The sequence below is a fragment of the Trichosurus vulpecula genome, chromosome 6, assembly GCF_011100635.1.
Source record: "Trichosurus vulpecula isolate mTriVul1 chromosome 6, mTriVul1.pri, whole genome shotgun sequence".
Taxonomy (NCBI): domain Eukaryota; kingdom Metazoa; phylum Chordata; class Mammalia; order Diprotodontia; family Phalangeridae; genus Trichosurus; species Trichosurus vulpecula.
The window spans coordinates 168888358-168901131 of NC_050578.1; the positions used below are offsets into that span (position 1 = coordinate 168888358).

A 12774-nucleotide genomic window follows, 5' to 3' on the forward strand; every position below is an offset into this window, starting at 1 on the left:
TACTTTACATATGTTTATTATCTTTTCCTCCTATTCTCTCTCAATTAAGTAATTTGAAAAAGTAAAATTAAAATAAAGCCTTTATAATGGCCATAGTCCAGCAAAACAAATTCCCACACTGGCAATGTCCAAAAAATGTGTATTTCATTCATACTTTTGGAGATGAGTAGCATTTTTGCCTTTCTTTGTATCCCAGGTGCTTAGCTCAGTACCTGGCCCCTAGTATCAAATGAGTTAACGTATGTAAAGCTCTTTGAAAACATCAAAGTGTTATACAAGATAGCTAGTAGTAGTAGCAGCAGTAACAGTAGCAGCAGCAGCGACAGCAGCAGCAGCAGCAGCAGTAGTAGTAAGCATGTAATAAATGCTTATTGATTGATTGACTGACTGGTTCTACTGTCTTAAAAGCTTAACCTTTAGTTAAATTTCCAGTGAAGATCATTGATTCAAACTTCTTTCTTAAGGAGAAATTAGGTTGTAGGAGTTTTCACGTGTAAGTGCCTTATAGGATGTAATTCTGTTCTCCTTCTAGCTTCCATAATGAATGACTCAATGGAAATGAAAGCTGAGAATTTTCTTCCACTTCATGTAATTTTCAACTTCACTGTGGTTCCTGTCGTTGAAGACTTGGGAGGATATGACACTACCTGTGTAGTAAAACTCCACCTTACAAACTCAACTGCTGGAAAAGACCTAACAGAGGCAACTTTGCTAAACAGCTCTCACAGAAGTGTGCAAAGCCTGAAGAGCTGTAATCAGGTTTCTCTGCAACTTGAAATGGAGACAGGAAGTAAGTTATCTAAGGGAAGTAGAAGGAAACTTGGAGACATGGTTTCTGGTAATATTTAAGTACAACTAAGAAATTAAAAGTCTCTCACCATTTTCCCATTAAAAGCCAAATATGAGAGCAAATTCATGAATAAAAGAATAGGGCCTGAGATTGAATATTGCTTTCATTTCTTTTTTCCTTTAAAATAGACTTTCCTATGACACATGCCTTAAACATAGGAAGAATGAACCTCCTACTTGGTGTGATTAGAGGACTCTGGGAAAGTCCTCTTCCCCTAGACTTAAAAGAAAATCTTTCTCTTATATTGCTGATGCTTGAAAGTCCTCCATTTAGAGATTTGATCCTTGACTGTATTGACTTCAATCTTTTGACCGACTTGAATTCCTTCTACTGATACTGATACTTCATCTTGAGCTGTTCCCATCCATATCCTCCTGTATATGCCACACAGGGGTCTCCAAAGTGTTCTGGGGACCTCTTTCTAGATTCCTTGATCTAGGGATCTAGGGATCAGTGACCCACGCGTTGTCCCAACCAGTGACCCAACCAGCTGTCCTCATGCTTGCCAGGCAGTAATGAGGCCTTTGGCTGTTCTGCAGCTTTAGCCTTTTGTAGCCTAAAACCAGGCTCCATGACTTGTATTGTCTCTCCTCTATTACAATGGAAATACCACTGGCAGGGTAATACATTATTATACATGAAACACTAAGTGTATATAACACATTAGTTGGAATTATTTGGACTTCTGGTTTCCCTCCCCAGCCAGTTGTGATCAACGCACTGAAGGAATGAATGGGAGTTTGGATGAGGGGAAAGGAAGATAGGATTTTTAAGTATGGGACAATGCTTGAGGAGGGAGGTACAGGCTTGGGTGAGGTGCCATAAGGGGCATCCAGAGGCACTGATTGCCATTGGGAGAGAAGTACTGGGAGAATGAAGATACTACAAAGATACATTTCACCTATTTTATATATCTGCCTAAGTGCCGCAAGAAGCCCTTTATTCTGGGGGAAAAAACATGCTTTACTTCATACAGAAAAACATCTTATCTGTCTAGGAAGTAGATCAGTCTTTTAAATTAGGAAGCAGGCAGGGAAGGCTGAAAGATCTAGGAGTTTGGAATATGGATATAAAAAACATTACATTTTTCAATGTACATTTATGTATAACTACATTGATTTTTGTGTTTTTCCAAAGCATAAGACACAAAATAAGTCTTCCTGTTGTTTTATATTTTGCTATAAAGAAAAAATTCATTTAACATTCATGGAGGATCTATAAATTCTAAGCCTATATGGAGTGAAATGGTTGTCTACTTGTCTCCTTTGGCCTCATAACTCAGAAAGATAATAGTGATTTACGTAAGAGATTCCAGTGTACTGGGAAAATATAAGTACATTTTTTCATGTTTTGAGAAAATCTGTACATAAATGAACTTTTGCTAGACTCTCCTTAAGGGAGTTGGCAATAAATATTCATTTTTTTTAAAATGGAAAAGTGAATTTAATCTGCAGAAATGAAGTATTTTATCTGTGAGCCAAGGTACTTATTTTATTCTGTACCCCTGTCTTGCCCAAAATTTAACACCTTGCATGGACCAACTTACAAATAGAATAGACAATGAAGTACTTGCCCTGGGAGGGGGGAATACTTGCTCCCATGGAAACAGAACTTTCTATAGTCTGGGAGTCTTTTCTCTTGGATCTTGAGATTTAACTCTAACTCATATGGTGTGTGTGGGGGCAGCCAGGTATCATAGTGGATAGAACACTGGGCCTGGAGTCAGGAAGACCTGAGTTCAAATGTGACCTCAGACACTTACGAGCTGTGTGAAGCTGGGCAAGTCACTTAACCCTGTTTGCCTCAGTTTCCTCATCTGTAAAATGAGGTAGAAAAGGAAATGGCAAACCACTTCAGTATCTTTGCCAAGAAAACCCCAAATGGGTGTCACAAGGAGTCAGACTTAACTGAACAAGAAAATATATCATTTGTGACATTGACATCATTGTATTATTCAGAATTTAAGAGCAAGAACAGAGTGGGCCATTCCCCCATTTGGGAAAGCCATTTTCTCATAGACTGATTCATAAATCCATTATCATTCTGTTGTATTAGTTACATTATTTTATTTAAATACTAGAAATGTTATCATATAAAGCTTAACAATAGAGTTCCCTGTCCTAAGAGCAGTATTTAGCATTTGCCTTATGATATGTTCACATTAGGAATCTCACATTGGGACTTCGACTCAATTCATTTCATATCTATGAAGCACCTACTATGTGCTGGGCACTGTGCTAAGTACTACTGATATGACAAAAACAAGAAGGTCCCTGCCCTCAAGGATTTTACATTTCTATTTCCAGTGAAAGAAATGTTAGCAAAATTGAGTATTAAATTCAAAGTAAATATAATCATAAACTTTTACAGATGAGAGAGAATATAACTAGAGATCATCAGTTCCAATTACTTTGTTTTGCAGATGAAAAAATTCTGGCACAGAAAAGATTTGCCAGAGATCACACAGCTAGTTGGTGGCAGAGTTGGGAATTGAGTTTAAATTTCTTCATACTACTTCTTAATTCTTGATTCATTTTACTGTATGTTTAAACATATTTGTTTTCTAACCCCTTCCCTCCTAATAGATTCTACTTGTACCATGAAGATCACCTGGTATGTTTTAATTTTATTAGTTTTCATATTTCTGATCATCTTCACTGTCCACAAAATATTCCAAGAAAACGGAAGAGTTCAGACTTGGCAGAGTAAGTATTGAAAGTTAAATCAAAATTAATACTAAAATTAACTGATTTTAGGATCTTAGTCTTTAGCCATGAATTTAATTTCTATTTCAATTTTCATCTAAATAGTATGACAGAAACTAGGTATAGACCAGTATCTCACACCTCATACCAAGATAAGGTCAAAATGGGTACATGATTTACATGTAAAAAGGATAATTTAGATTAAATGAAATTAAAAAGGTTTGGTGCAAACAAAACCAATGCAAGAAAATTAGAAGGAAAGCAGAAAACTGGGTGGGAATTTTTATAACAAGTATCTCTGATAAAAGCCTCAGTTCTCAAATTATAGAGAACTGAGTCAAATTTATAAGGATACAAGTCATTCCCCAATTGATAATTGGTTAAAGGATATGAACAGGCAGTTTTCAAAGAAATCAAAGTTATCATATGAAAAAATGCTCTGAATCACTATTGATTAGAGAAATGCAAATTAAACCAACTCTGAGGTACCACCTCACACTTACCAGGCTAATAAGACAAAAAAAGGAAAATGATAAATGTTGGGGGCATGTTTGAAAACTGGGATACTAAAGCATTGTTGCTGGGGTTGTGAACGGATACAACCATTCTGGAGAACAATTTGGAACTATGCCCAAAGGGACATAAAATGTGCACACCCTTTGATCTAGCGGTATTATTGCTAGGTGTGAATCCCAAAGAGATAAGAAAAAAATAGAGGGAAAGAATTATAGCAGCTCTTTTTGTGGTGGCTAAGAATTATAAATTGAGGGGCTACCCATCATTTGGGGAATGGCTGAACAAGTTGTGGTATATGATTGCAATGGAATATTATTGTGTTATAAGATATGACAAGCAGGATGATTTCAGAAAAACCTAGAAAGACTTACAAGAACTAATACAAAGTGAAGTGAACAGAACCAAAATGTTGTATGTACATAGTAACAGCAATATTGTACAATCAAGAATCATGAAAGACTTGGCTACTCTGATCAATATAATGATCCAAGACAATTCCAAAGGATTCATGATTAAAAATGCTATCTGGCCCCAGAGTCTGACTACAGACTGAGGCATGCTATTTTCACTTTCTTTTTCTTCTTTCCTTCCTTCCTTCCTTCCTTCCTTCCTTCCTTCCTTCCTTCCTTCCTTCCTTCCTTCCTTCCTTCCTTCCTTCCTTCCTTCCTTCCTTCCTTTGAGATATAGGATATGGGAACCCCCTTGAACTCTCCTTGAATCTTTCTACTTGATCCAGCATTCACCTGAGGCGATGCCTTCCATTATCACTATGCCCAAATGTCTGTTACTCTTAACCTAGCCTAGCTCTCTATTGTCTGGCTACTTACCACTCTTGATTCTATCAAAATACTTATACCCAAATCTGTTACTCTTAAACTAGCCTAGCCCTCCATTGTCCATTATCTCCAGGTAGCTTTCAGTTATTTCTGACCCTTAGTCCCATTCCTGGAGTCTGACCTCTAGTCATCCCAGTCCCATCAAGATCCTTCTTAGACTCTTCCTCAAGACCCTCCCCAAACTCTTTCTCCCATCACCCCAGAACCTCCCCTAGATCCCTCCCACAATCTTTCTATATAGAAGATCCATCTTGCCTCCATGAAGGTGCTCAGATTCAATCTAGCTCACCTGAGATTGTTCTGGCCTGTTTGTATGACAAGCATCACAAAGGCTCAGATTCCTTAAAAGTCAAGCCAATGTTCAGACTCTACCCAATATGGCAAATCTTGAATAAACTTTGTTTTACTTTGGCTGAAAGAGGGCTTGGGTCGAATTCATTCAGGCAGGCCTTGGTGTGTCAGTATTTTGGTGTTCGAGCACCCTTAAAACCTCAACATATGGTTCCCTAATGGTATTTTGGTGTTCGAGCACCCCTAAAACCTCAACACTTCCTTGCTTGCTTGCTTGCTTCCTTCCTTCTAGTGTTCTTGCACAAAATGACTAATATGGAAACATTTGACATGATTACACACACATAACCTATATCAGATTAAGGATAGAATTTGAAACTCAGAACTTTAAAAAAAGTTAAAATTGTTTTTACATGTAATTAGGGAAAAAATTATGCAAACAACATGTAAATGTGACCTGCTATTCAAAATTAATCAGTATGTCACTCTGAGCCAACTTGAGCTCATTCAGAATAAACTGTAAGTTAAATTTTTTTTAAAAACATAGATCTTTCTGCAATTTTTAAAAGGTAAAAATATTTATGGCTTTGCTATAAACTTGTCCACAAGTAATGGGCAGGTATGGTTTGTGACCATGGAGGGGCTACTACCTGAGGAAAATTAATATTATGCCATATCATTTGATAATTAATATTACTCTGATGAGGTCAGGGAACCATGTTTTAGGGGTGCTCAAGACCCCAAAATACCAACATGCTGGGTCCTGCTCGAAAGAATTCGACTCGAGCCTTCTCACAGCCAAAGAAAAACAAAGTTTATTAAAGGTTTGCCATATTGGGTTGTCTTAGGAAATCTCACCATTTGTGATACTTGTTTTCACAAACAGGCCAGATTCAATCTGCTGAGCTAGATTGAATCTGAGCACCTTCATGGAGGCAAGATGAGATTTATATACGGAAAGATTGTGGGAGGGATCTAGGGGTGGTCAAGTAGTCTGGGGTGACTAGAGGAGGGGTTTAGGGAGGGGCTTGAGGAGTCTAAGGAGGAGCTTGATGGGACTGGGGTGAGGTCAGACTCCAGGAGCCAAAAGAATGGGATTAAGGGTAGGAAGTAGCAGAAGGCTACCTGGAGATAATAGACAATGTTATGGCTAGGCTAGTTTAAGGGTAACAGATTTGGGCATAGACATTTTGATAGGATCAGGGGTGGAAAGTAGCTGGACAGTGGAGGGCTAGGCTAGGTTAAGAGTAACAAGAGATTTGGGCCTAGCCATAATGAAAGGCTTATGGCCTCAGGAAAATGCCTCATCTAGTGGGAATATTCAAGGAGAGTTCAAGGGGGCTCCCAGATCCTGTACTCCATCAACTCTGTAATCCTTCCATTTTCCCATTTGTTCAAAATCCCCTCTTAGCCTAGATCAAAAGGAGACCTCTCACATTCAGAACTAAGGCTTAGCTGAGGAATATCATGACTCCTAGTCCCTGGGGCATCTATCATTAACCTTTTTAAAGCAAAACAGCCCCTCTCCCCTTCTGTTTACCCTTTAAATAGAGAACCAGCTAGGGCTAGGCCCTACCCAGGAGAGACTCTAGTGTCCTTGAGTCTCCTTTTTCAAAGTTAGAGGTGACTTGATCTAGAAGGGGGAGGCCAACAGGGGTGGGGTAGGGGAACTGATTGAAATGGTTTATATTTTTTCCCTAGTAGTTTTTTCTTGATTGTTGGAGGAAGTTGGCTCTTATAAACCAATAAGCATTCCTTAATTGTCAGAGAAGGCATGATCAGCCACACCTGAAGACCAACGCACTCTCCCCCCCACCCCCAAACTAATTCTATCACTTGAAGATTACTGCCACCTCCCAAAGATGAAGTAATAGGGAGGAGCTGAGATAACTTTCAACCCACCTCATTTAAATATGTACCATCAGGATTGTCTTGTCTTTGCCAGAGGAGGTCCAAATGATGTGCTGTTAGGCCAATCAGAAGAATGATACACCTAGGTTAAAAAGACACTATAGGCCCTCATTCTGAGTCTTTGGTCATAGAGAGAGACCACTGACCCATTTTGTTGGTTGCTGCTAGCCTAACTAATAAATTAACCATGCTCAGGTCCCTGGCTTGTTGCTGAGGTGTTCATGGGTCACTGTTAACAAAATCTTGCCCTGGAGAAGACTGTGCTTCATTTTAATGCTACATACCATTTGTGAAATCATAGATCGCAGATCAGTTAGGGTCCTTTTGGCCAAATTGATAAAAACCTGGACAGTTTACTATAGGTGATTTTGGAAGTTATCCCCAAATTTCTACAAAATTGTGCTGTGTTATGACCACAGTGGGAAGCCTAAGGAGAACTGCATATATCGGTATGGTTATGTATTGCTTTCCCAAATGCAGTTTCCAGAGAAATTATGAATTTTCTGAGCCAGAAGATGAAGAAGGGAAAAAAGAAAGGTAAATCTGTGGGCCCCAAAGCTTTGAAGGCAAAATTCAATGGCTTCACAGTGTTGTCTAGAGTTGGTTCTCATTCTAATTGTGTGGAAATGACATGGCAGATGTTGGAACCATGTCTAGTGTAGAAAGAGCACTGGATTTAAGAAGGGTCATGAATTCTTGGTATAGACATAATTTCTAATATTTGAATATTAATAATCACAGTAATCATAACCACTTTGAGCCTTCTTTTCCCGAGCCTAAACATCCCCATTTCCCTCAACCAATCTTTGAATGACATAGTCTCCTATGTCCTCAGTCTTGTTATTGACATCCTAAGGATTTGCTTCCACTTGCCATCTTCTTCCTAAAATGTGGTGTCCAGAACGGAACGCTTCAGATGTGGTCTGACCAAGGCAGGTGACAGCAATGCCGCCTTCTCCCTTGTGCTGCACTCTAAGCCTCTCTTAATAGTAGCCGTATTATATGGTTGAGCCTGCAATTCTGTAAAACCCCTAGAACTTTTTCACTCAAACTCCTATCTATCCTATTTCCCCCATTTTGTACTTACAAAGTTGATTTTTGTTATTTTTTTTTAATGCTGTCTGGTGATGGACATAAGGAGAAGGGCAGTAGGGGAAGCAAGCATTTGTAAAGCACCTTCTTTATGGAAGGCAGTGTGGTAAATGCATTATAAATATTTTCTCATTTGCTCCTCACAACAACCCTGGGAAATAGGTGCTATTATTACCCCATTTTACAGTTGAGCAAACTGAGACAGACAGGTGATATGACTTGCCCAGATCACATTGTAATGACCAGGTTGCAGCACATAGCTAGTCACTAGATTTGAACACAGGTCGCCCTGACTCCAGGCCCAGTATTCTATTCCCTGTACCTCTTAGATGCCTATGTAAGTAGACAAAGCTCTAAGAATATATCACACAAAAATATTTTTATATAAGTCAGGCTGTTTGACCAAAGGGATCGTTTTCATAAATATTTCCTTGCATATCAATGAGGATTTCATATTACATCTATATAGAAACTCAAATCACTCTGGCTCTCATTGATTGGCCAATAATAGGTCCCAGCCCAAGCCCCACCTGGTGGTCATTGTTTGGGCCAGGATTGACTCAGAGTAAATATAAATAGCAATTGTTTCTGTTTGGCCAGATACCTAAGGGTTCCCCCCCCCCCAATTATTTTTTTTTGACTAGATCAAAGAAGCCATTCTTTGACTCATTTCTTACCTAGCCTTAATCACTGATTATCACTTAATCACTGGGTTGCCTCAGTCCAACTGAGACCTGGGAAAGACCTTAACTTAAAAAGACCAAGATCTCCCACTGTATCTGGGGCCATCTCCAGTCTTGCCGATTTTTATCTTGCCATTGGGCCCAGATGGCTCTGGAGGAGCAAGTGAGGTTTTTGCACAGCCCTCCCTCACTTAAATCTAATTCACTTGCAAGTTGTGTCATCATCTTCCTGATGTCATAGTCCTCTTTGAGAAAGGACAGTGATTCCGCAGACTCTAAAAGTTATCTTTAGACCAGGTGGATTGCCCTGGGCCTCATCTGTAAAGTTAGCTAGAGAAGGGAATGGCAAACCACTCCAGTATCTCTGTCAAGAAAACCCCGAAGGAGGTCACAAAGAGTCAGACATGACTGAAAATGACTAAAAACCAATAGCATAGCATTATATTTGTGTTTTTATATGGATATATATGTATAATATTATTTTGTTTGATTTAATTCATTGTTTTAGCCTACAGAAACTTTAGCATATAGAAACTGATGTCCATGTTAGCTGTCCCTTGAGTTTCACATACTGTCTCATGATTGGAAGAATATCAACCCTGGGGAGTCACACAACCATTTGCAAATTCATATGATACTTAAAATCTTTTTCTTTTAGTTTGAGCTAAGGGAGTAGAACGAGAAACTAGGTGGGGCAGAAAGCTGCATTCAACACAAAGCCAGTTTCTCCCTTGTGCATAAAAAGACTGAGCAGTACTGCTTAAGTACCCAATACCAGCTAGAAAAGTAAGAACATAAAATATGGGGCAAAGCATGTTATGGCTTTTTTAGTCTAAGTTTATCTGAGACCGTTTCAATTCTAGATACAAAAGCCTTGCATCCAATATATGTTCCTTTGATTCTAAGATAAAATTTGGGAAAAACTGAAGATTGTTTTCTGCATATCCCTGAGAGGATGGACTAGGATAGATTCAGTTGTGATGGCAAATAGTTGAAAGACTCCATGAGAAAGACTCCAGATTGTAAGTAAGTGTTTATATTCTGTCACATAGAAAAGGAGGGAGTTGAATTAGCTTAATATTTCCCAATACAAGTTATATTGTGGACCAGTGAAATATCAACATTCTCTACTATAGATCTTCTAAAACAGTGTACAAAGAAAGAGGAACTCAGAGTGGGAGTAGCAGGATGAACAGGGGAGAAGGAGAAGAAGATAGATTTTTACGTTTATAGGTTTTATAGGTAGGTACTGTAAAAATTTGTTGCAGGTCAGTGCCATAGGAAAGAAACCCTGAACTAGAAGATCTGTGATGTCAAACCAATGCAACAAACACTTGTTAAACATTTATGTGCGAAACACTGTCCCTTACTGATTTAAGACTGTTTGATTTTAACTCTTGATCTAAATTGTGCTTCATTTTGTTTCCAGATTTCTCTAAGACTCCAGAGAAGTAGTCATGATTAATTAATATTTAGCTTCCCATCTAATAGTTTATTTAAAAATTTAATTGCCTGTAAGTATATATCATACACACCTTGATTCATATGCCTAGACACCTACAAGAAATTTAGCAATTTGGGTTGTGTTTGTCTTTCATTTTTGAAGAGAGTAATCTGGGTGATTCAGTTATAGACACAACTGTCCAATTGGAGACCACTTTATAAATTGCAGTGTCCAGGATGAAGTTAATGGCATTTGAAGACCTAGTCTCTTGAATCTAAGACTACAGAGCAATGCCACCCACTTATTAGCTAGAGGGATATTATTAGGTGGCAGAACTATTAGGCATACTGAACATAATAGCCAGAGGTCCTTATTAGATTGAACGTATCTATGTTCATTAGTGTTAGCCAAGAAGGCACTGGTCTCAGAATGAATCAGTGTTTGCAAATGGAAAATAATGTCTTAGAACTTAATTTCAAGTTCCTCAGGTAATTGTTATAGATAACCTATTTCCCCACATATTTGTTTGGAAAATGTATATATGTTTATGAATGTGTGTACATATATCTCATTTAAATGCTTAGCAATTTCTTTTCTTTGAACAGATCGTAGATACAAACCTGCCTCCACTGTCTTAAAAGGAAATGATTCTGAGAAATTGAGAAGAGTGCTAAATATCCAAGTTATTTCTGGTGAGTGCTACATCACATATTCAGGAACCACTGCTAAATAAATTCTAAAGTATCTCCAAAGATTAAACCCTAAGAGTGAGAAGTGATTAGGGACCTGAACCCATCTAAATTGGCCTCAAGAAGAAAGAAGCTGTGGACTTATGAGATTTGGTTTAATTTGTTGTATGAGAGGACAGTTGAAATCAAAACTGCCTCCTTAAATAAAGGTACATTGTTTAATTGGCAAAGAGAAATTTATGTGAGTAGGCAGAAAGGAAAAGGCAGTAAGGAAGGAACTTCAGATTTATTTTTAAATGAGACAAGATACCATTACTTCTGAGAATCGTGAGAAGTAATTGTAGAGTGGGCACAGAATTCTTTAGATTCTCTATTAATGGAGAACATCATTGTATGGAGGGAGCTTCGTAATAGCGCCAATTAAAAAGTCCCCTCTGTCCTCTCCTAAGTGTCATTGTATTGGAATAAGAAGCACTTAATGAGAGCAAATGAGAGGCTGTCAGCACAGCCTCTCTCTGCTGGCTGGCTCTCTCATAGCTCTTTGAACTAATTAGGAAGGTTCCTTCAGACCCACTGTCCAGACTCATGACAGTCTGATGCAGGGGAAAGCTCTTCTGCATTTGGAGCCAGACAAGTAGGGTTCCCACCCCAAATTTCCCACTTATTATCTGTGTTTCTTTAGGCAAATTACTTAACTTTCTTTGGGCCACAGCTTCTTCATCTGTAAAGTGAGGATGTTGGAATAGATCAGAGGTTTTTTTTTTGGTGGGGGGTGGGGGGGATAGTATTTTATTTTTTCCCATTACATGTAAAGATAGTTTTCAACATTCATGTTTTAGAATATTTTGAGTTCCAAATTTCTCCCTTCCTCCCTATCCTCCCCCCTCCCCAAGACAGCAAGCAATCTGATAGAGGTTATAGATATGCAGTCATGTTAAACATATTTCCACATTAGTCATCTTGTGAAAGAAAAATCAGGACAAATGGGAAATACCATGAGAAAGAAAAATGCAAAAAACAAAAAAAGTGAAAATCGTGTACTTCGATCTACATTCAGACTCCATTGTTCTTTCTCTGGGTGTAGATAGCATTCTCCATCATGAGTCTTTTGGAATTGGCTTGGATCATCATTTTGCTGAGAAGAGCTAGGTCAATCATAGTTGATCTTCGTACAATGTTGTTATTACTATGTGCAATGTTCTCCTGGTTCTGCTCACTTCACTCAGCATAAAGCAAAGGTTCTTAGCCTTTTTTGTGTCATGGACCCCTTGGGCAGTCTGGTGAAGCCTAGGGACCCCTTCTCAGAATCATGTTTTTAATAGTATAAAGTAAAAGCCATAGGATTACAAATGAAACCAATTAATTTAAAATATTGTTATCAATGTATTTCTAAAAACAAGTCTACAAACTCCATGTTAAAAACCTCTAGACTAAATGATGTCTAAATGATATAGACACTTCTAGCTCTATATAGAACTATTATCCTATGAATCTGTCGTCAATTTCATTAACTACATACCTACTGAGAGCTTACTATGAACAAGGTGTTGCATTTATAACCACGGAAAGTCCTATATTTGATTATTAGAGGGCAGCAGAATTATGAATAAAATGACTAAAGCTTCTTATTTGCCTTCCCATATTTCTCTAACCTGAGAGAGAGAGAAAAGGAATTTCAAGTCTGGTCTGAAGGTGACCTTGGGTTCTTAATAGCTATATGCTTAGACAATAAGCTCTTACAGGTCTTACCAAGCTGC

The 12774-nt window shown here is 38.3% G+C and overlaps 1 protein-coding gene across 1 annotated transcript in view; it reads left to right on the top strand.

The window, feature by feature from the left end:
* TMEM156 (transmembrane protein 156) overlaps positions 1-12774 on the top strand; it is a 41128-nt gene that overhangs the window by 14221 nt on the left and 14133 nt on the right. The window contains exons 2-4 of the mRNA XM_036765056.1: positions 533-790; positions 3436-3555; positions 10934-11020. Coding sequence (XP_036620951.1) covers positions 533-790; positions 3436-3555; positions 10934-11020 — 465 coding nt within the window. The remainder of the gene's footprint in view (positions 1-532; positions 791-3435; positions 3556-10933; positions 11021-12774) is intronic.